Genomic DNA, 24,159 nt, shown 5'->3' with positions numbered 1-24,159 from the left:
ACAAAAAGTCATAAATCACTTCTGTGAGGAACAACTTTCAGGAAGTGAATATGAACTAGGAAATGCATTATCTACTGGAAGCATTTTAGACTTTTTGCTGAAATTGAAAATTGGTTTTGTGCCAAATGGTTTGGAGAAGTAATTTTTTTCACTCAGCAGACAAAGCAAGATTAAATCAAACTCACAACCATTGCATACCTCAGTCATGCAGGCATTCAGACTGTTTCAATAAACAGTTCCTCTAACAGATGCTGCAGAGATATAATACTGCAATAATCAGCATGTTTCTGATCCAGTCACGATGCTTGTAAATGCAAATTTTACAGTGTCAAAAGTGCGTAAAGTGAAAATAAAATCATTACTACTTGTCTATCATGTTGCATTTATATTATAATAATCTTCAAAATGAGATAAAAATACATGCAGGAGCTTCTAAGTCCCTTATGATTTGAGTTTCATATATAATGATGTATAATCTATGGCTCAGTTGCAAATGACACAAAATAACTTCCACAATGTGAGCATTTGCCTTGCTAAAGCCAGAAACATGCACATAAATCTACATGTACATTATCACACTGTATGTTTAATATGCAAAGCTGACTCATGCTGACTGATCAATACTACAAAAAATGTTGAATCATGTTTTGGCACTGAGGCCTCTTACAGCCAGCAGGACTAGATTAGCTTCTATGCAGATGACCTTTTTAGACCTTGTGGTTGCCTCCCTCTAGCGATAGTCTCCTGGACAGCCACAGGAAAGTTAAGTCTGCTTTTGAAATTTTTGTTTTTTAAAAAGGTGTGTCAGATCTGTCTCACCTTATCTCATCTTCTGGTCTGACATGACCTGTTTTTGTTTTTTAGCTCATCCCAAAATGAAATTGGATGAGCAGCAAATGGCCCAAATAAAACATGTACAGTTGAAGTTTAAAAAAAACTTAATGATGATATTTTATCTCTGCATTTATTGGCTAAACTTCCTGATCCAACTTTGTGCCTGAATGTGACTTTCAGACTGTCTGGATCAGTCCCAGCAACACGTGCAAGGAGCTCAGCAGGTTTTTAAAGCCTGGACTTGGGCCTAAGAACCAGGGGGTGGATTTATTTTTCCTTTTGCAGACTTTATTTTCAATAATAAAGACCAGCATCAAGCAAAGCTGTTACCAAAACAACACATGGCTATTTTGATGAATCTAACATAAAATGTTGTTTTGGCTTCAATGACACATTTTATGCTGTTCATATATTATGTAGATAATATTTGTAACAAAAAAATAAAACTGAATGAGAAGGTGTAATTAGTAATTAATGTGCGCAAGAGTTCAAAATATATTTGTTTGTTTGTTTGTTTTTGCATGATTAAATGTTTTATCACGACGCTGTTTACTGCGCATGCGTGCCGGTCCCTTCTACATGCAGTCTTGTTTTGTTCTCAGTGAACTCAGGACCTGTGGACCATGTGCTTCGCTGGAGTCAGCTGACAGATGATCCCAGGGGTGAGTATGGTCGATGTAGCAGCAGACCAGCTTGTTTTACGGCTGTGTGCAGTTTGAAACGCTCTGAATGATCTTGGACGTGTGTTGTCACCATCGCTCCGGTTGTTTTTCTTAAACTCAACTAAATTCAGGTCACGCTTCGGTCTGTCTTAGGTTTCCGCGGTAATGAAACATTTAATTTGTCACAGGAAACTTTGATCAATGATAAACAAGTTCAGAAATATGGCGTTAAAAACGTATATATTATAGTATTAGGTTTGTGTCTACTACAGCTGCCGGTGACAGCCACTGCGCATGCGCCGTTTGGAGCCTTCGTCAATTCGGTGGGGGGCATGATTGGATGAGGCTACGTGCACGGTTTTCTGTGCGCGGTCTCGCCTGGTCTACCTGTTCAGGTGTTATTAAACATGATTGGAGCTCAGTGCGGGAGGAAGGGCAGGAACAGCGCGCGTGTGTGTCTATGTGTGTGTGTGTGTTTTTCTCATGTGGGTTCCTGGGTGTGAATGGACTGGTCCAACAGTCGATGTAAAGCTGAGGCCAAAGCTTGCAAAAACTTAACAAACTCCTGAGGATGTTTTGGGGTTTTATAAAGTTTAGTGTGTTTGTATTTAAGTGTAATTGCTCTGCTCCACACGAGGCCAGCAGGGGGAAGTAGAGCTGCCCAGGCAACCCAGAAGAAGAGATGGCAGTAAAACAGCCAGCAGCGGTCTGGCTGTCAGTAATGTCTGTATCATGGCTGAGATGCACATGAGCTGCTGTGTAATTCTTGTACAAGGGTCTGGTCTGGTCTGGTCAATGACAGGATGTTCACTTCAGTTCAGAGCGTCTCCCACACACTGACTTATAAAAGTGTTTCCTTAGACATGATTTCACTTCCCTCAGTGGTGGCTGCAGGGTTCAGCCTCTTATTAAAATTGACCTGGCTTTGCACTTCTTACTGTATAAAAGGTTAAAGTGTGAAGGTCCCTGAGTCAAAGTGGATATAACTTGTTTGCTGTCTCTAGTCCGAAGCTGTTGGCATTTCCCATGTTGGTTTCACACATACAACAAATATTCTGCTAATTAAAACTTAAGCAAAGCTCGTCACATGATCACTTCATAATATGAAACCGTCTTTTGTCTCACAGCTTCTGCCTAAAATCGGGTGTATGTGAACATCCAGCACCTCTCCCTCCACAGGTAGGCTTCAAATTCTGCAGCTGTGTCATTCACTGCTCAGACCATACAGACGCACGGCGTAGAGATGATGCAACACTGATGTTTCTGAGCTACTGCGTGTGTGTGTGTGTGTGTGTGTGTTTTCCTGCAGCAGCCAAAAAAAAAAGGAAAAGTAAAAAGTTGAAACAGCAGAATGTGTTGAGAGCACATGACAGTGACGGCTTTGGTGCGATGAGTCACATTAAAGAGGAGCCACGGTTTTCAGGGAACTGCACAGTAGACACTGACTGAAACACAATCAAAGTGAAGATGTGGAAATTCTTGTGCAATCAATAACTCACTGCTAATGTTTAAACTCACAATTATTGTCATAGGAAGAACGTAGTTGTCTCTGTGTCCAGTTTCTTTGTGACGTAAAACAGCTTGTTACTACAGCAGGACTAGTTTTCTCTTCAGCAAGAATATGAGAGAGTATTTCTGTGTCTGATTTATATTCTTCTTTATTTGCATTAAAATGTGTCTCATGACAGTTTCCCCTCAGGCAGCTGTTTAGTGGTAAAGCAACCAAGCCACTGCATTTACTTCTGCTGCCTCAAACCAAATGCAGTTGTGTTTGTTGTAGGAAATAGCTCCTCAACGCTTTCACCCTAGGGGTTATTATGTGACTCAGGCTCCTCTGCTGTAAAACACTGTGAGAGACTCTGCAGTTGTATTTAAAAAGTTGCTTTTAAGAACAGAAACTTCAAGTTTCCCTTTATTTTATTATTAATCTGATGAGAACGTACTACAGTCACTCAGTGTCAGTCATCACACACGTCACTGGTTAGAGGAACATAGAAATCTGCAACATGTGGTAAAAGAAGTGTTTGTGGGTTTTTTTTTCAAAGCAACATTTATTTCGCCAGAAGAAGATAAACTTCTGTGATCTGCACATTGTTTTCCTACAGTATTAAACAGCTGACCCTTAAATGACAGGGGGATGACAGAAAATGATGCTACGAAATCATGAAATATAAAACCAAAAGAAAAAAGCATTTGTGAAACAGTGAAAAATGCTTTTCTGTGCCACTAGAGGAGATAAAAATCTACTGAAAGTTGATGAAGGACTCTTTTTTTCTTTTACTTTTTCATTATTGGACATGTAAATATTTCATCAGAGCTGATCCCTGAACCCACCTCTCACCTACATCAAGTTCTCAAATGAAGGCACACTCGTTAAGCAGCATAGTCACACTTTCATGGCACAACAACCAAAGCGCTTTTATTGGCCCGGTGTTAGTTAATGATTATGTTAACTGACAGCCACACAGAGGATCCCAGGCTTGTTCTGTCATTAAAGCAGAGAGGAGAGCTCTCATTTAACATTTCACGAGAGTTTAATCTTCCAGTATTCTGTTTTTTTTCCCTCCTCATTCTGCTTTGACTCCGAGTGACTCTGTCTTAGCCATGACAAACCTGAAGCCCAAAGCAGAGAGCCAGAGCGACGAAGCCGAGGGCCCAGATGGAGGCTGGGGCTGGGTGCTGGTCGGCGCCCTCTTTGTCAGTGCGAGCCTCGTGTTCGGCTTGATGCGCAGCTTGGGGATCTTCTTTGTGGAGTTTGTGGAGTACTTTGAGGAGAGTGCTCAGGCTATTTCCTGGATCTCTTCACTGGGCTTGGCAGCACAGCAGTTCTTCAGTGAGTCACTAATAGAGTCAAAGTATGAAGGTGCTGCTTGTAATGGTTGTTTTCATTATCAATTAACGTGCTAATTATTTTTACATGAAAATCAAACCCACAAGACCCAGGAGAAATCCCAAAGTTTCCAGAGTGTGTGTTTTGCAGGTCCCCTGGGCACAGCGCTGTGTAATGCATTCGGTGCCCGTGTGGTGGTGATGACGGGGGGCTGCCTTGCTGGATTCGGCCTGATTCTTGCTTCGCAGGCCACTTGTCTGGTTCACCTCTACTTCACCATGGGTGTCATTTCAGGTAACATGAAGATAATCCTACAACAACAATCAAGATAATTGGCTGAGATCATGTTGCTATGGGAGGACTAGGTTAGAAAACATTCCTGCATTGGTTTACCTTGATAACTGTTAATGTGTTAATTACCAGCTGACCTCTCACAGTGTTCCTTCCCTCCCTGATCCTCCAGGTTTGGGCTGGGGACTGATCTTCACTCCCATGGTGGCCACGGTCATGGCTAGCTTCACTCGGCGCCGCACGCTGGCTTTGGGGCTTGCATTCTCTGGCATCGGCCTCTCCTCCTTTGCTTTTAACCCACTCTTCCAGCTGCTGGTGGAGATGTACGCCTGGCGAGGCGCTCTGCTGGTTCTGGGGGCGCTCAGCCTCAACATCGTGCCCTGCGGAGCCCTCATCCGCCCACAGCGACGGCCAAAAGCTCCAGAAAAGGTGGGAAACAAGATTGACAGCTATAGAAATGGCTGTAAGTGGTCTGACACACATTGAATAACATCTGTTTGGAATCTCTCCCTGCCTGCCCAGCTGGATTCAGAGAACAGGCTGTCATGTGCTGCTGTGATGCAACAGGTCTCCTCCTACCTGGAGCTGCCGCTGCTCTTTGAGAGGCCTTTCGTTACCTACACCTTGGCCATCGCTCTTCTTAACATCGCATACTTTGTGCCATACTTCCACCTGGTGGCCCACAGCCGCCAAGCTGGCTTCTCAGAGTACCAGGCTGCTTTTGTCATGTCAGCCGCCGGTGCCACGGACATTTTGGGCCGCGTGGTTTCAGGGTGGTTCTCCGACCTGGGACACTTTCGGCTGATTCATTTGCTGAGTTTCTGGGTCACGCTGGTGGGAGTGTTCATTATACTGCTGCCCGTGAGCTCCCTGTCTGGCTCCTATAGTGCACTGATGCTGATCAGCCTCCTCTATGGCTTCTGCTCTGGGGCGCTGACCTCTCTGTCCTTCGCCGTGGTGCCTCTGATCGTGGGTGTGAAGCACATGATGGGGGCCCTTGGACTGCTGCAGCTCATCGAGAGCTTTGCAGGGTTGCTGGGTGCACCTGCATCAGGTAGTAGCACAGACTGAAATGTCGCTGGAGGTAATAGAGGAAGTTTGTTTGACAGAAAGTCAACACTGAGTTTCTAAACGATGTCACTGAGCATAGCACAGGGTTATTTTAGTTCAACGTACTTAGATTTTTGAATCTGCAAACTCAGAGTTTTCTCATTTATTTTAGCTAATTTTATCAACACTTTGCTCTTTGATGAACTCAGTTTAAGGATGTGTTGTACTGTGTGTTTCAATGTGAATACTTTCTCTTGCCTTCAAAGGGTTACTCAAAGACATCACAGGCAGCTACCTGGCCTCCTTCGTCATGGCGGGCTCTTTCGCCATCCTCAGCGCTTTGACCATGGCCACTCTGCCTCACTTCTTCTCCTGCACTGATCCGCCGCCTCCTCAGAGACGCTCCCCCGCTGCCAGCAATAAAGGTTTACAGTCAGAGCTGGAGCAGATAAATAGCTCACCCTCTGACATGGATCATAGAGAATGATGTGACAGGTGAAATAACCGGGCCCAGTAATGTGCCGCTGGTGTCTCCCTAAAGACACCTGCAGTAAGTATACTGTGTGTCTGTATTATCTGACACATTCAGACCCAAAGTGAGGCTTACTGTGGGAACTGGCAACAGAAAAGGGTCAGTGAGTTCCTCCTTCTGTTACATATTGTAAACCTCAGTTTAATGTTTAGCCCAGGAACTCCTGAGAGATAATCTGGGATTTTAAACATTTTACTTCCAACCTACAGATGTGTAGATGATTTACATGCAGAATAGGTCGTCTTGTAAAATATGAAAAGGTTAACTGAAGTTTGCTTCTCTCTGAGTTACTACACATGCTGTCAAGTGCGCACATATGTGAATGTCTTAAAGTTACAAAAAGAAACACCAGCATGTTCTCCCTGGGGAACTGTGTTATCATACTAGCCAGCAATACAAGGCAGTTATTACTCAAGAGCATTTTTCTAATCACTCGTCATCTGTTTGCATGTTAGTACTTTTGTAAACCATAAACCAACACACTGGGTCGCTGTGACCTGCTGCTTGGTGGCTGTCTAATCTCAGGGTCTTATCAGTGCAAACATCGAGGGTGTCACTTCACCACAGTGGCAGCTACTGAGCTGAGGAGCTTCAGTAACTGTTGTGAAGTGGAAAATCTGTCAGCCTGTAATTCACTGTCTTAAAAGTCCAATTCCCTTCAAACTGTCACATCTTAAAATGTGACATGATGTATTCAACTTTGATTAAAACACGTGTATTTTTATTTTATTGTCTTTATTTTTAGTAGGTTTGTATTTTCAACATGTCATTTTGCCTCGAAGCGCCACCAACAAAATAATAGCGCCCCCTGCTGGGGATTCGAAACGGATGACTGAACACTGATTAAAAAGTGAAAACAGACTAATTATCACCTTATTCCAAATGCAGTTTTAAATTTGCATATTTAAATATGCTCAAAATCTCACATTGCATCTTCATTGATCATGATACAAATCTCATGTACCTCATGTTAAAAAACAAAACAGACATGAACAGTGTATATAAAATGTCCAAAATGTAAAAATGTCCATACATTACAATTCAATGAAAGACAGCTTACACAAATGTTCGTTCTTTGCAACACTGTCCATTTCCAAAAAAAACATTTTCACTTGATTTTCATGTAACGAGTCAATAGAAATATTAAATGAAATTAAAAACAGCCCTTTTCTTAAAAAAAAAAAAAAAACTAAACCAAACACCAGATTTACTGGATTTAATTAGGAAATCTTGGCAGAGTAATGGTGTTACCCTCTGCTAGACATATACACACCTCATGCTGGTCTCATAAAGCTGTTCCAGTGTTTCCACTTGGACGCAATTGTTCTGCTCTGACGTGTTGGCACAAAGAATTCACTGTTTGCAGCATTCGTCCCCTCTGAAGTCAACACCAGCTGAGCTATGACTGAACATGTGGCAGGGAGCCAGGGAAAATGTGTGTCTGGATGTCTGCTGGGTTGAATACCCGCATGTTTTCTATATATGCTGGCAAGTATGTGGGGCAGAAGTGTGAAATGGGACATTGTACAGTGGTTTGAGGAGGAGGCAGCGGCTGCTTAAGATTTAGGGTCTGCACTGCGACGTTTCAGCTTCTCTGGGTTGTTTGAGGCCATTTGAGAAAAGTCTCTGAAGATGTCCTGGTAGATTTCATCACCTGTAACAGACCAGATAAAACCACATGAGACTCACAGTTTGATAGTTTGAACAACATCACAAGCGGAAAAGCTGCTGAGTTCAAGAATCCATTTTCAGATTAATGCCACTTTTTCTGGTCTTTAATATCTGTGGCTTGATCTCCAGCTTCCTTTGAGCACATCCTCTAGTTTAATGAAACACAGCTGTGGTGGAAGCATAATATCTGACATCAGAGCTACGTTTTAAATAGGACACATTCAATTTTAATGGCAGTTACTCCGCCATCTTTTTCCCGAATATGTTTAGAATTGTAGCCCTAAAGCAAGAAGCATGCAACTGAACAAATAAACACACATTTGGGCATGCACATGCACTTTACCTCTTAGTTTTCAGTAGGGGGCACACTGCACAAGCAGTTGAGACCAGATGGACATCTCAGCGGGCAGAAGACAAAGGCACGAGTGCACAAAATAAAAGACACACAACGATAAAGCACAGCACATCAAACACTGACCAGCAGTTGTTTCAAGCAGACAAAAGCGTCATGTTTCCATTCGTTCATGAGTGAAACCGCGACTGTAAACTGAACGCAGCACTACTCAAAAAAACTTAACAAAATCCTCCATAGCCACTGAGGGGCAATCATGAAAGAATGGACTTTGCAACTTGAAAAGGAGCCATTGACAAAATGCAAACAAAACCCAATGTTGACCTTAAGCTCAGGGACTACGGCACAGAGCTCCTGGACCTGGCTGACAGCGTCAAATTCAATAAATACAGTCATGTCATATACAACAGGGTAACAACTCAAATGCTGTTTCTATTCACAGAATAGTGGGACAAATCCAACACTGAATTTAGCTTACATAACTGGACTGAAAAAAAAAAAGTTCCATATAAACAAACAATAAAAATGTGATGAAGCCAACACAATCTACAAAACTGTATATAAAAATATCCCAAATATACAATATATCAGCAACAAGCAGGCTTATCATAGAGATATCATCTGAACAGCATACACACATTATACAACAGCAACATACAGGAAACACCCACAGGGTATGCACTCTATTGGCAAGGTAATTGGAGAGTCTGTGGGCTTCAAAGTGCAGGATGATGTGCGTTTGTAATTCAAAGTGCATGCGGATCTATAAGAAGGATGTTTCACATGACAACATCTGGTCTTTACTGATCAATACGTTTTCATTTAGGCCCTTCTGCAGATGTCTTGGTTCATGACTGTTTCCTTTTCTAATGTTAGAATTCATGATCTATGTTTCCTTGAAGCACATGTGCGAGGCCAGGAGTATTTCTCTACACATACTGCAGATAAACATCACATGACATTGAAATACCAGTGATTTGTGATGCTTTACAGCTTAATAAACCATGTCTAATTTGCTTTCTCTTGTTTTCCCAAAAACAAGCCCATTCCAGGGCTGGCTTTATCCACACTAATCATTTTGCCCCCCCAGAGCCCAGCCACTTATGTGGTTCTTTATAGCCTGGAGGCTCTTTCTGGTGTTAGCCAGCCCACCTCCAGTCCCACCCAGTATCCCCCCAGATCCCTGCCCCCCTGAATGACCTGATTGGCCAAATGCTCCATCCATCTCCCGCATCTCCTTGTTCATTTTGGCAATCCGCAGCCTGAAAGAGAGAAGACTTGTTAGAAAAGCTGTCCATGCTTTACTGGTTGAAACGTTACATTACAGGTTTCTCTTGACCCAGGTACTCACAAGGTGACGATGTCAGCGTTGGCGTAGTCCACAGCAATAGTAATGGGGTCTTTCTTGTTTATGTCCTTGGCATTGTAGTCAGCTCCGCGCTTCAGGAAGAGACAAACCAACCTGGGAAGGAAAGGAGACAGAAAGAGAATGATAGTGAGTGTAAACAACAGATGACAGTGACATCTTTATACTCCCTGCACAACACAAAGGGAAAAAAATGCTCAACCGCCACAGTTTACTTCTCTTTTTCCATCTTTGCATGTGTCCTTTGCAACCATGCATTATATCCATTCAATTTTCAGAAATTGTAAGAACAACATGATGGTAATTCATCACTTGACTAATTTGCCTACTCTTCACGGTTCTTCAGATGTGCTGGGAATGTAAACAGGAACACCTGGATGGGACTTTTAGTTCATAGTTTTGTTTCTGATTTAAGTTTATGTGACTGATTAATTTCTGTGTCTAATAATTTGGTCAAATGGAGACAAGTCTGGCATCTTTAATAGACTTTCTTAGTTTAAACCTTGCTAAGAAATGTCATTTGGGCAGACAGGGTGAACCTATTTAGCTGTGTGAATGATTTTGGCCACAACGCCTGTGTGTGCATTTTTGTCTCTATATGAAACAAAATACTGAATTTGTTATGACCTATGCTGCTTTTTTGCAGTTTGTGTGTAACTTTTGTATTTGTCTTGCATTTACATACTCCAGATTAGCTTGTCATTGTGTATGTTTGAGAGTTTTGCTTTTTTTGTAAACACTGTATGTGACTGTCCTACCCAGTGTGACCCAGGATGGTGGCGTGGTGCAGAGGTCCTCTCCCTTTGCTGTCTGCCTGGTTGACGTTGGCGCCGTTCTGCAGCAGGAACTCACAGGCTGCCAGAGCGTTCTGGTCGAAACACAGGAACAGGTGAGCAGCTGTGTTGAGATGACTTATATAATCCTCTCAACTTTTCCGTCATTTATTACCTCGTCTGAACAGGCTAACACAACATGATTAAAAACACAAATCCCTTCAGGTGCCACCAAAGGAGGAGGAGTTGTTCTGATTTGCCCAGCACAGCAAAGGTCAGGAGGTGACTAAAGCCACTCTCTGGCAACTGTTAATATAACATCAGATTTTAGGATTGGCAAGTTTAACTCTGTCCTCACCGCTGAGACAGCCTGTATCAAGGGTGTGCTCGAGTCCTCGGTTGTGTTCACCCAGTTAACGTCAGCTCCGTGGGCCAGAGCATCGGCCATGACGGGAAAGTTCTGCAGAGCCGCTGATCGGTACAACAGTGCTCCGGGATGAAGGCCGCTCAGATCCTCCTCTCTCTCATCCACAACTTCTGGGTTAACTGATCAAGGGGAAGATGGTGTTTTTTTTCACATATTTCCTCCTGCAGACACTCAGTTTAATGGATTTAATGTGGTGCAGTGCTTTTCCAAATAATCTAGTTAGACCATGTTAACAATGTTATGCAAGCTTTTTGTTGCATGTTTGTTCTGACCTTTGTGCAGTTCTGTATTGTTCTTTTGGCCAAAGTCTGTGGGACTCAGCCCTGAAGAGAGAGAGAGAGGCAGGATTACAACAAATAAATGATCTCCAGGTTTGGGGTCTATCCATCCTGGTCCTGTCTCTCAGGCTTTACCTGTGACTCGAGGCAGAGTAGCTCGGTTGGGTTTGGGTTTGAGTGGCGGTCGGGGTGCGGTCTGGTCCTGCGTGGCCGCTCGGTTCCTTCTGGCACTGGATCGCCTCAGTGGGGGGTTCCTGCCCGTCTCAGGAAGCTTTTGGATAAACTTCTTCTCCACGTACTTTGACCTAATCCATGACTCCTTGTCTCCTCTGCAGGACAGAAATAAAAGAATTAAAGGAAAGAAAGGCAGAAAAGAGAGAGAAGTAGCGAATGCAATTTTCACAAAACAAATTTAGCCTCATCAAAAATGCAGGATTTTTACAGCCTAAATATCCTAAAACAGCCTAAAGTCCATTGGCATTAGGCATCTGAGCTGTTAATATGTGACTTCAAAATAAAAATAGCACAAAAAAATATTTACGACACAAAAACTAAACAAATAAGCGAAGGCAAGCTAAGACTTCATGACACAACAGTCACAAAGTTAACCATCTGTAACATGTACCTGTAGCACTTCCTGTCTGCTGCAACACAGAAAAGGAGAAAAGAAGAAGTCAAAAAATAAGAGTTGCAGGCTGCCGATACAATCATCTGTAAACCACGCAGTACTGAAGCTGAGCCACTGAACCGTCATGGTGCACAAAACGTTTTTGTGTTGTGGAGAGCTGACGCCAGTCACCTCACGTTCAGAAGTGTGGCAGGTTCGTTTTTAGTGAGTGTATACAAAATAAATCCTCTATTCAGTGCCATCAATATCACAGCAGGAGGACATGGAAGATGTCTGTTTACTTCTGCTGAAGTGTTGAGCAGCTGCACTAACAGCTTGATAAATGATGCTAATGATGCTCTACAGATGTGTCCTGTCGTCTGATTATGGAGGACCAAACCTGGCTTATTATGTTATAATATCCAAATTAACTGAGTGATAAAGATATTTTTACTTTCATGCAGATTCAGTTAAGGGACTATACAAAGAAATTGTATTTTTTTTATGAAAGTGTATGCCGTTTATTTCCACATGATTTATTTTGTTCCTTGCTTTCACCACAGGATTGCTTTTCCTTCAGCAGAATGTATTTTTCCTTCCAGCAGATCTGGTTTCCCAAACAAGTAAAGTGAAAATGTTCCAATGGAGGCATGGTCCAATTCATTTTCCCTCACAGGAACTTTAGGCAGGTGCGGATCAAACCCTCATGGCTTTCCCACGTCTGTGGTTTACCATCTATGGTAGACCATCCTAACTGCTAATGCTTACTAAACTGCACCACTGATTCTATTTGCAGAGAAATAACAGTGTGTGCTTTTTCACAAAAGCCAAGCAAAGCTCTCTCAAGAGGCACATTTGAAAAAGAATTAGCACATAGACAGTAGCAGAGGCTCTGATACCCTGGCTTTTACTCTCTACTATGGGGTAAGATCCAAAAACGTGCATCCTACATTTCCCATAATGCCACCAAAAGCATCTTTGCATTATAGTCCCTTCCTTTTAAAAAGCACAGATCTTTCAAGCCCCATGTCCTACTTTCTAACACAGACTTTCAATTTGTTTTACACACAGTAGCACTTCCAGTGATGTGTAAATCTAACATGTCTGAGATCAGTGAAATGCCCCTTTAATGTCAACACTCTGGATTGACAGAGTGATTGTTTATACCTTGGACTGGAGGGATGTGGCTTCTTGATGGTGATCTCATCGATGCGGGCCTCGTAGATTCTGTTGATTACTGTGTTTCCTAATTCACACATCAACTAAAGAAAGCACAGGAATATGGAAAAAACGATTACACAATGCATTTCATTCTCACTGGAACTTTTTGTTAACAGGGAAAAGGCAATAAAGAGTTTGTGTAGCTGTTGTAGTTAAAAGCTTAAATTACCTTAATGAGTTCTGGCTCCCAGGAGTCCAGAGTCAGAGAGCGTACTTTGGAAAAATGGACTCCCAGGCTCCTGGTAGAGAATCAAAAACCCATTATTAAAGCTTCCAAACACAAGCATGTGTGTGCTTCATGTGTGTATAAGCGTACCTGTGTATTCCTGAACAGACGATACAAAGCGTGATGCCCAGGTTGATGGAGGCCCAGTCAGGCCCTGGCTCTCCACAATCACAGCACTGCTGGTTGCCAGGGATCGCCTGAACCTCCTCCAGGACCTTGCAGCCTGCGTTCTCCTGATCCATGCCTCCTCCTCCCCCTCCTCCCAAACTGCTGGCCGACATCGAGCTGCAGCGCTGTCTCTGGTAGGCACACACATTAAAAAACACACGAATGAGGAGACACACAAAGACAACTTCCTCTGTATCTCCTCAGATTAAACCCCCACTGAAAATACAGATATAAAAGATATTTGTGTGTGTGTGTGTGTGTGTGTAGGTGTGTGTTCTCACTGGGCTGTGTGGGTCCTCTCTGTGCTCCTGAAAGGCTGAGGCTATGCTGTTTTGGACGGCGCTGATCCACGCCTGCTGCTGCCTTTCTGAGTCTGCTTGCAACAAACAACACCTACACACACACACAAACACGCACTGTGATCACCTACACTTTCAGTGCAGGGACAAATTCTCACCACCACACCTCATCCTCCCTGTGCTTGCATGTTCTAATCCACTTCCACACTGATACAAAGTCACCACCATCCTTCAAACACACACATGCATGAACGTGCACCCACACACACTCACTTGGACGGGGAGACCACTTCAAAACAGAATCGTCTCTCGTTTTCAGTGCTGGGTTTGACTGTGCAAAGACGCAAGTCCTCCACCACAACTGTAGGCTGCTCCTGAGTCACGCAGGCAGGAAGAACATGCAGGTCAGACCATCTATCTGTTGGCTTATCTCAGTGTATTTGTGTTTTAATAAAATGTTGTTCTGTGTTTGGCTACTAGAGCTTTTTCAAAAAAAAAAAATCAAGATTTTAAAAATATACCTTAAATTTCTTCTGATAGACCAGCTGATTTTTCTGAATTGAGAACCAGCGTCTGAGAAGAGAAAGTAAATGAGAACATGAAAATAATGTTTGTGGCTCAGCCATTAAATTCACAGTTTCATGTTGTGCTAAACTTGTACCTGCTCCAGGTCTTAAAGGCGTTGCTGGCTCTTTTATAGAGGTATCCCTCCATAGCGATCCCATTAGCTGCATCAGCGCTGAAATCCATGATGGCATCATCATAGGACATATCCTGGAAATATTTAAGATGTACAACACTGAGGTTACTGTGAAGCCACCCAGCTTTTTCATTCCACCACTCTTTTCTCCCGTATCAAAACCTGGTGCCAACAATACCCACAATGCAACTCAACTGCCAACATTTCAGCCATAGATTCAGATGTGCTATGCTAGTAGTGGCTAATGTGGTTTCCTCAGACAGAGGTGAGGAGCAAGGTCACTTCTGTCTAACTCTTCAGGGATGCAGTGGATCTCCCAGGAGCTGTACACAGTCTGTCAGTTTTTGGAAATGTACCTTTTTCTTGATGGCAGCATGTCTTTGCTCCATGTCCCTCTTCTCTCTGGCTGAGTTTAGAATAAACTGGGTGTTCTGTTAAAACAGAAATACAGATTTTTAGAAGATGTTATTCCATAATGCATTTAAACCAGGAGCTTTCTTCCAGGTGCCAAAATCTAAACTTAGTGGGCTCTGATTCATTGATTCATATTCATGTTGTCATACATTTGTCTTTTCTGTTTGTGCGTTTTTAAGCCTCGTCCTGTGTTTTCTGTCATAGACAATTTCCCCCTTTCCTCTTGGACATATTTGCCTCTGTGAGAACGACAGGAATCAAGTTTGAGGCAGGTTATCACTCCTGCAGACTCTTCAGGAAACAGGAATTAGGAAGTGTTGAACATCCTGTACCAAACTAAGAAACAGCAGTGGTGGCTTCTTTCATAGAGTTCAGTGAATTATTCTGCTCCATCTCTCCATCGCTCTGTCTCCTCTGCTCATTCTCATTCATATCGTTTCCTCTTGAAGCAGGAACGGTTTTGCTTTTATTTGTGCAGTGAATGTTGACAAATTCATTTCTTATTTTCATTTTTTTATTCAGCAAAAACACTCAAGGTGCAAAAAGTTTTTTCCCCTGTATCCACAGTTAAAAAGCAATAATGCACACAGATACACATATTTGCACTTCTAATTTGTGAAAACAGTCTTCCATATTGCATTCTTCAGACCCTTACATAACCTCAACCCTCACTGTAACTCTAACCTAAACCTTATTCTAACCGCAAAACCAGGTCTTAGCTTTCAGACAGGGGTCTGAAAAAGTGCGGACTGGCCAAAATATTCTCCCTCCAGCAGAACTTTGTTGTAAATGGTCCTCACATAGTCAGAAGTACAAGTACACACACACACAGAGCGGCATAAGAAATATTTCCTGTTGTTTCTCGCTCTTTCCTGTGCAAATGAAAGTGTGACGAAGTCAGAAATTGTTGCAACTGATGCAATTATACCCAAACAGCATTATCATTAAAGGAGCCATGTGGACGACAGTGCAGAGCCAAAGTGTTGTTTACAATCAGCACATTGTAACATTATCATCTTGCATATTCTGAAGCAAACAAAAACAAAAAGTGTGAGCCCAATAAAAACTCCTGCAACGTTTAAAAGCAACCTGCTTTGTTGTTATCAGGCTGTAGCTTTCTCAGACTCTTACTATGACAAAGCAGTAAAACTACCTGTTGATTTGCATCATTCAAAGCAGTAATTCTCAACCTTCTAGGCTTGTGATCCTACATAATGAAAAGCATCTACTCATGAACCTCCTTGTTACACTTTGCATTTGTTCCTGGACTGTTAGCAAAGCGAAGAAATTAGAGACAGCATCAGATCGAAATACAGAAAACGAATTAAGGTTCTTCACTGAATCACCAACACAAACCCTGTGGTCGTCTGTGCAGCGTTCACTGCATTCATAGTTCAAAGGTTACCAAACTCTGCCGATCCTGCTGGTTTAAGCGTGCACTGTGCAGTAAGTAGCAAGTCTTCCTTTGCAAGAAAGTTTTTAGGTCACGTAACATCACGAGCAGACATACTGGAAGTCTACTTCTGCTATTTTTAAATAACATCTTAGAGAAAATCATCCTGGCTAATTATCACTGTCCTGTTTTCACCGTATATTCACCATCATTGCTATGAAAAAGAGGCTAACACCAACTAGCAACAACCCTTGCAATGTTTACTATGCTCTGCAAAACTGATCATACCTAGTTTTGTTTCCTTTAGTGCATTTTTACCCATCAACCAGCTCAAGTCTTTCTCAGCTGAAGTGTCATTTTTCTGTCTGGCTGTTGCCTATTAAGAATTTGAGCAGAACCACTTTCTGTCTCTGAACTGCATGTTGGCATCTGGCATGACGGTAACAGGGGAAATTAGATCAGTCGGGGGCTCTACAAACCACTTGCCTCGTCACTGATTTTCCGTCTGTACTCATCCAGTTCTGACAGAGACTCATGGCCGTGTTTGAAGAACTGAGCCTGGGCCTCCATAAGTGACAGCATCTGACAGGAAGCAAGACAGAGCATTTAAGAGATTTCAAAATTTTCTTCACAATATCTTCAGAAACATTTAGCAAGAAACAGGCCCCAAAAAGTATTAGGACACAAATTACAGGGTATGTAGACACCGTCTACATATTCAAGAACGCAACTACTTCAATGTAATAAAGTGGGTCAGTGTGAACTCACGGCCGACAGGATGTCTGTCTTCTTCTTGGCCTCGATGACATTAATCTGAAACAAAAAGAAGCAGTGGTTTCAGAAATGCCATGTTTCCATAACTGGCCTGTTAAACTGCCAAGAGCAACACCCACAAGCCTGGAGAGAAGCCCTGAGACAAACCTGTTATCATTCAGAACAGCAAAGGCACCACTATACTCAGACATACTGTTGTATATTTTATCCAACCTGGATTCACTAAGTCTGACTTATTCTTCTCTTTATTTGACCCTACTGGGCTTTGATGGGTTTCAGTATTTCTGTTGAGCTGACTGGTTCAACTTATGTTGAGCTAAAATGATGTGGATCTTATATGTGCATATTTTTACGCACAAACAAGTGCAGGATATTAGTAACAGTTAATGGTGCGGCACAAAGTGGATGAAGTGATCTTCCTCACCTCCAGGACGTAGTCCAAGGCCTCAGATCGGAAGGCCTTGCGTGCATTGAGCAGGGCGTTACTCGCCTCCTCCACTTCATGTTGCTTCGCCCGTGGGGCCTGAGCGTTCTTCGCCAGCGCCCCCTCCAGGGTTTCGCTGCTGCGCTCAAACTCCTTGCGCACGTCCTTAAACCGGCGAACATCTCTGTAAGTCAGAAACGGTAAGAAAGAGGGAAACGTGTTGATTATCCTGCTCACATTTACCCTGGATTTGAAAAAACACACTATCCATAAATAAGCAGAACTGACATATGTGTTGTTTTCAGGCCAGAAAAGGTTTTCATGGGCATCCAACATACAGTGGACAATAAATATACTTTATATTTACAATATTTTTCCATTTTTTCTATTATTTTACATTATAATTTTCCCTGTACCATATTAGTGTATATATTGGCACTGTGCCTTCCATTAAGCATTGACTGTGTAGGTGTGGATGAATGCAGTTATACTGTGTGGTACTATATTGTTTAAATTCAACACAACATTAGCATTGGATAAGAAAAGCAAAGACCTGCTGTTAAACCAGATTCAAAACGTGTTGTGAATAAAGATCCATCTAATGACTATTGTCAGATGCTATTTCACACCCTCCCTCTCATCAAACCTACTGAATCATTCACACTAATAGAAAACAAACTGAAAGGCAAAGCATGAGGACGAGGAAGATGAAGGATCACGTGGTTTTGCTAATGGCTGGCAGGCATGCAGCCGAGTGACTCAGTCTGAAGAAGGTGGCTGAGGGCATTATTGTGAGAAATCAGTTGCTGGTGGGAGAGGGGCACCAAAAACAAAAGGATTAGATGAAACAAACAGAGACGGCAGCCAAGGCAGCTCACTCACTCTTTGACAAAACTCTGCAGCTTTGTCTTGACTGACTTCTGTGTGGTCTCAATCACTTCCTAAAAAGGGAAAGGAGACAGAGACAGACAAGTATATATTGGTTCCCAGAGATAACCGTTAAATGTCAAATGTAACGTGTTCGGCAGCGTTCTGCAGCCTTGTTTGGCCACATACTCCAGCTGATAAGCCTCAGGGCTGAAATGGAAACTGTGTGAAAAGTAAATCAAAGGCCCAGACACACAGACTTACCCCCTGTGCATCTAAGATGATGGACAGCTTTTTGGAAAATTTGTCCAAACATTCCTACAGGACAGAAATTGTAGATTAGACTCTGCATTTTATTATATCTCAACAACTTCACGCTTTATGCATCTGATTTAATTCCAACCAAAAAAGAACCGTGCTGATTACATGTGTCGCAGTCTTAGTGGATAAATGATGCTTTAACACCACACTGAGACAGCATGAGTGTATAAATAACATCCTGATGACTGGTATGTTGGCTCCTCTCACCTCCATCAGCTTGTCCCCGGTGCACTGGTGTCCCAGCTCTCGGAGGCCGTTGACGAAGCTCTTGCTGCTCTGGCAGTAGGCTCTGCCTGCCTCCAGCATGGCCTGGCATTGTTTCACAAGCTGCACACACACACACACACACACACACACACACACACACACACACACACACATGCAACACCACAGTCAAACCCACTCTGAACACTGCAACAAGGGGCATTTGAGGGGACTAACAGCCAGTATGACTAATTATACATCATTCACATATTAAAGCAATGAAACAGTAAGAAGAAGACGTTATTCCAATTAGGTGTAATCACTGTGAATGTGTAATATGACCTCAAGCTTTTGTTAAATAGTAGCCAGAGTCGAATAAACGGTCAAGCCTGACAATATATGGTTTTACGGGCTGAATTCTGGATTTTATGGTTGAACTGTGTGTTTTAAAGAAATAACTCTTCCTCTGTTTGAACCCGGTCTTCTTCTTCTGCTGTTGTGTTACACTTCAGCTAGTCACTGCTACCTTCACAGGCCCATCTGTGACCACTGTGGTTACTTAGTCAAAAATATTACATCAGCTGACATTCCTCGTGTTCTCCAGTAAGCTTTGTTGCAACTTAGACTGTTATTACTCTGTTTGGTTTACTGCTGTGCATATCAGCATAATAACACTGATATCAAACTCTACTAATCAGACAGATATATACTGTATACCTGAGGCATCATGGGAAATATAACGTGTGAACTCTGTTGGAAAGTTGTCCACTGGTTTCCATATCTGAGAAAAGTCGGTTCTTTTATCGCAGCTGCTCATCTCTTAAAAGGAAGTGGTGGAATTTAACTGAATAATTCACTCAAGTACTGAAATTTTGAAGTACTTGTTTCCATGAGTATCTCACTTCATTTTTCTGTTTTCTCTCAGAGGTACAGCTACTTTGCATATTAAGATTTTATACACAAAACATATATGACACATGATATATTTATATTGAATGAACAAACCAACAGCAGGCCTTTATAAAAAAGCTAAAATCAAGATTAATAACAACTTAACTTAAGGTAGGAGTTATGGTCATTTAATTAATATAAGAGAGCAGGTGCTGGCAATGGGCAAAGTTTTATCCAAAAGTAACTTTAACCTGTCTGCGAATCAGGCATGTTAGAGCATGATGCCATGTGGTATGTCTGCAGGAGCTAAAACACGTCATTTATCTAATCTCACAGTAACAATGTCTGGTATTAAAGCAGGACTGTGTCTCTGTCTCTGACAGGTGGAAGCTCAGCCACAGAGCAGGATCACTGAAACAGGTATGGACTCAGTTTCTTAGTTTTTTCTAAAATAAACTTGAACAGAACCGATCACAGTTGCCTGAGGAGCTGGAACCCAGTTAGTCCAGTTTTTCTAAATCACATTTCACTGCTCCACACATAAATCACGCACTTATAAGATATTTTGCATGGAAAGCTGTCTTTTTTGAGCACCTGTAGAAGAGCATTGCATTTAGATTCATGCTTGTTTAAGCTCATCGGGGAACAGAAACGCAGCATGTGACCTCTCTATCAAACGAATAGATCTGAAACTATAACAGGGAAAAACACCAACACGTAATGGAGATTATGGTTTAACACGTCGAAGCAGAACAAACTGTAGTTCTCTCTGTAGCAGGACAATGCGATGGGGAAGCAGCACCTGCAGCCACTTCCTGCTTAATGTCAGGTGAAAAATACCTCAACCACCGCCGCCCCCCTCTCACTTCACTGCTTCTTCACAAGAAGTGTGGACAAACAACAACTCTGTGTGTGTGTGGGGGGGGGGGGGGGGGGGGGGATTTTGCAGAAAAATTTTTTAAGGTACAGTCATGACTTTTCATTTCCATACATTTTCCAAAGTATGTGTTCGTGCTTGTGTCTCACCTTGTCTAATCGGGTCTCGAGTTCGCTCACGTCGCTTTGGACGACTTCGATTTCGGCTCTGAAACAAACAAACGCAAGTTAAAAGAGTGGTACAGAAAATCTTGCTTTCACCCCAAGTCACATATATTCTCCTTACGTGTTATAGTGAAAAATCACTGCCAAATAAAAAGTATATGAAAGGAATTTAAATTTAAAAAATGTTGCATAATTATCTTTTTATGGTTGAAACTAATGCCTGAGCATCAACTTTAATTTTCATGTATATTTCTCAATGATGAGACATAAGTCACTCATTCGTCTCCCCATGATCCGACCAAGACTTTTAATACATACAACACTCATACTAAGACTGATGAATATTTCTGATGCAGTAAACCACATATTTCCATGATGCTACTATTTTGAGTGCTCTTCGTGCCTTCGCTGTAATTGAACAGCCCGTGGTGTCTTAGAAACTTAAGACACCGTGTTGCGTTTAGAATAGGTTTCTGTGGGTTTGCACAGAGCTTAGGGGGCCCATAGAAATGTTGCGTAGGCCTACGCGATGTAACAACAGACTGAGACGATCTTGTCGGCGAGTATTGAACTGATTAAGTTTTGTTTCTGAGAGCTGGTCGTCTCAGACATCTCAGAAGTTCTGTGTGCATGGCTCGTTTGTCTCTGCTCACACCAACAGCTCAGCCATGTGGTTTCCGCTGCCTTCCACCAATAGTACAGAGAGACAGAGACACAGACAGAGAGAAGAAAAGAGGCGAGACTGAGTGGAGAGAGAGAGAGGAGGGCCTGTACACACAGTAACTGTTTGTGTTGCTGTGTTTGTTAGTGCAGGGATGTTTGAATCAAAGCCTGAGGTCATGTCCTTTTGAAAAACGACCAAATGACAGGTCAGCTAAAGAGAAGAGGTGGGAAAAGAGGAGAGGATGAAAAATGCCAAAGGGGGGCCCATGGGGAAGAAAGACCTCGTGTTTGTTTCTGTCTGAGTTAGTGTCACAGTTTTGGATGCACGAGAGACACAGAAGAAGAAGGAAAATTAAGACAGAGCTAAAGATGAGTTTCCGCCGTGGTTCTCCCCACAGAACACACACTTCCTGTCTCTTCTGTTGATCACCTCCACACATCTCGCCTCACTTCCTGTTGCCCTCCCACCCGACTGTTACCTAGCAACAGGAGGCAGCAGATTTGAATGGCTGTCCCACTCTGTCAGTCCAGTTTTTTACTCTTTTCGTCCCGGGTTGTCCTTCACTCTGTGTGTTTATCTGTTTGAATGACTGTGTTGTTTACATGTGTGCGTGTGATAACCCTCCTTTCCTTCCTTGTTCCTTCCCTTTCGGCCTGACATGAGACCTCCACACTGCAGCTGCACCTCAAATTTTTCCACCAGTGTGCAGGCCTCATAAATCCAACAAGGGCAGCAGAGAGAGAACCGGAGGGGATGAGGGAGAAAGAGGGACTCAGGACTGAAATTTGCCAAATCAGCTGGAAGAGACGACATCAGGCACTGAGTGATTAAGGCACGGTGCCAGAAGCTCTCAGGGCACACCCAACCGCTGCCAAACTCTCTTGAGCTGCTTGCAAAAGTAACTGAGCAGCACTTCCCCTTTGATTACCCCATAGGTAGCTTTTGTGTTGGAGAAGTGATTATGTATCATGAAAAACATGCAATAAAACTCCAACCAGCAGCTGGTTAGAAGCTTCAGAGACATTTCAAGAGGTTTCATCAGGTTGTCTAAGTCGATCTCTGCATGGGATTTGGACAAATATCAGAAAGAGGCAGAATCACACTTTGACATCCATGTTTCCAACACACCTCGGTGCTGATATACTGATATATACTGATACTGATATATTTCTAAAGAAAGGTGTTGAATGACAATAGTGAATTTTATTTTAAGGGCCAATAAAAGCCTCCTCTAGTTCAATGAGACATGAAAATACAGAGAAGAACGGCAGTATCTGACCTCAGACCAGTGTTTTATAGCCCTTCAGGGGGTGTCTTATATCTTTCACTGACCTCAACACAGCCAGTGACATGACCTGACCTGACCCTGTGAGCCTCAGCAGCTCCAACGGACTAAAATATGTTTTAGAGTCTGACAAGTCTTAAGAAGAAGAGGATATTCCTGGAAATAATAGGTAAATACAAACGTGTTGTTTTATTCTATTCGTGTTCTTTAGTCAGACTTTCAAACTACAGGAGCTGAATGAACCGCAGGTTTGTGTGCTCTGCTGCTGGAGATTGTAGTTCACCTTCTCATAGATCAGTGTGCGTAATAACGCACAGGTGAAACTCTTACCTGAAGCGCGGAGAGTCTTTCAAACACTCCTCAAAGTCCAGCTTGACCGTCATCTCTCCACTTCGTCAAAGAGCGCACAGATATTTCAGTAATTCTATGAATTCCTCACTTGAGGCGGAGATGAACAGCGGCCTGGCAAGAAAAACTAAATCTTCTCCGGTTTTAACGCTCCATGTCGGCGGCCGAACTTTTTTCCTTTCTCGAGTATGATCTGTATTCCTCCCGCAGCGCGTCCTGGTCGCGTTTCTTTCTTGAAGGGACACCGTGTGCCTGATCTGTCGCACATCCGAGCCAAAGAAGGTTTGTCACCGCTTATGAATGAACGCAGGGGATGATAGTTGCGTTATTACCATCTTATCCGGGGAATAAAAAGCGAGTTAGACTCCGTGTTCCGGTGGCGATGATGCTGCAGATCAGAAAGTATCCTTACTGATCAACAGGGGTCAATATTCCCAAAGAGGATGGAATCAGATGGAGGCTGGATGCGGACTCGTTCCAAAGGTGCCACTGTAGTGGTCTACTATTCTCTCTCTCTCTCTCTCTCGCTCTCTCTCTCTCTCTCTCTCTCCACACACGAGGTCCACCCCCCCGTCACTGTTTCCGGGTTTCTTACTCATGTTGTGGGTTTGTAGAAGGAAACTGAACGAAATGAGAGGTTGCGTCTTGAACATGAAATTCAGGCTAAAGTTACAAAGTCGCCTCATGTGAAACTGTGAAGTTTAATGACCTACACTCTTCCTCTGACGTTAGATTTCATCCACTGTGCCATGTGGAAGATCCCCCCCCCCTCTCTCATTTGGTTTTTTTCCAGTTGCTGTTTGTGTATTCAACTCTTCAGCTGTGGGTTTCACATGCACAGAGACTGGGTGTGTATTCTTGTCTGGCAAACTTGTCCGTCTTGTTTTCTTTGAGGTGTAAAGAAAAACACGCTTGCTAGGTCACAATATGTGACACAACAAACAAAAAAAAAAAGTTTCAATGAAGACCTAAGTCAAAATATGACACACCATGGTATGATACTAAGCTACTATAAGTCAGAAATAAGACTTAAGATGTGATTTAATGAGTCAAAAAATATTCTTCCAAATGACTAAACTTCAGCCTTCTTACTTTTTATTATGAATGAAACATGAGAAAATATGTAGAAATGTTAAAATGCTACAGCAGAGAGTATTTATCCTGAGTATTTACTTATTCACTTGTTTTTCTGGCAATGCTGTCATCGCTTCAGCGTGTTGGGCAACATGAAATAAGTAACTGCATC

General features: G+C 42.6%; 2 protein-coding genes and 1 long non-coding RNA gene across 7 annotated transcripts; 1 reads left to right on the top strand and 2 right to left on the bottom strand.

Moving 5' to 3' along the window:
* Nucleotides 1–1,398: 1,398 nt before the first annotated feature.
* slc16a13 (solute carrier family 16 member 13) lies at nt 1,399–6,923 on the top strand. Of its 4 annotated transcripts, none has more exons than XM_026330889.1 (7): nt 1,403–1,496; nt 2,624–2,675; nt 4,099–4,329; nt 4,477–4,620; nt 4,790–5,046; nt 5,140–5,671; nt 5,934–6,923. In XM_026330889.1, the coding sequence occupies exons 3-7, from the start codon at nt 4,101–4,103 to the stop codon at nt 6,152–6,154; spliced, it is 1,383 nt and encodes a 460-aa protein (XP_026186674.1). In that variant the 5' UTR covers nt 1,403–1,496; nt 2,624–2,675; nt 4,099–4,100; the 3' UTR covers nt 6,155–6,923. The 4 variants fall into 4 exon arrangements, with proteins under 4 accessions (XP_026186650.1, XP_026186674.1, XP_026186667.1 ...); XM_026330882.1 differs by having other exon boundaries at nt 4,085–4,329; XM_026330875.2 differs by having other exon boundaries at nt 1,440–1,496; nt 4,043–4,329.
* On the bottom strand, nt 4,067–4,896 carry LOC117152767 (uncharacterized). Its single transcript, XR_004463307.1, has 2 exons — nt 4,755–4,896; nt 4,067–4,637 (listed from the first exon to the last, which is right to left on the bottom strand). It is a non-coding gene; the product is annotated as an uncharacterized LOC117152767 (long non-coding RNA).
* On the bottom strand, nt 5,956–23,579 carry acap1 (ArfGAP with coiled-coil, ankyrin repeat and PH domains 1). Of its 2 annotated transcripts, XR_003297171.1 has the most exons (24): nt 22,896–23,579; nt 20,602–20,659; nt 18,688–18,807; nt 18,424–18,477; nt 18,175–18,233; nt 17,293–17,476; nt 16,863–16,907; nt 16,581–16,676; nt 14,644–14,718; nt 14,249–14,361; nt 14,109–14,160; nt 13,861–13,961; nt 13,570–13,681; nt 13,211–13,419; nt 13,064–13,133; nt 12,841–12,935; nt 11,202–11,395; nt 11,061–11,111; nt 10,720–10,907; nt 10,347–10,456; nt 9,574–9,684; nt 9,423–9,484; nt 7,473–7,853; nt 5,956–6,077 (listed from the first exon to the last, which is right to left on the bottom strand). XR_003297171.1 is itself a non-coding variant. In XM_026330813.1 (23 exons), exons 1-23 carry the CDS (start codon nt 22,946–22,948, stop codon nt 7,756–7,758), a joined length of 2,310 nt encoding a protein of 769 aa, XP_026186598.1. In that variant the 5' UTR covers nt 22,949–23,579; the 3' UTR covers nt 6,904–7,755. The 2 variants fall into 2 exon arrangements, 1 of the variants encoding a protein (XP_026186598.1); XM_026330813.1 differs by lacking the exon at nt 5,956–6,077 and having other exon boundaries at nt 6,904–7,853.
* Between the last annotated feature and the right edge of the window lie 580 nt (nt 23,580–24,159).

The sequence above is a fragment of the Mastacembelus armatus genome, chromosome 18 (assembly GCF_900324485.2).
Source record: "Mastacembelus armatus chromosome 18, fMasArm1.2, whole genome shotgun sequence".
In the NCBI taxonomy this organism is placed as follows: Eukaryota; Metazoa; Chordata; class Actinopteri; order Synbranchiformes; family Mastacembelidae; genus Mastacembelus; species Mastacembelus armatus.
Note: the sequence above shows the minus strand (reverse complement) of the source record. Positions and strands in the feature narration are given on the sequence as shown.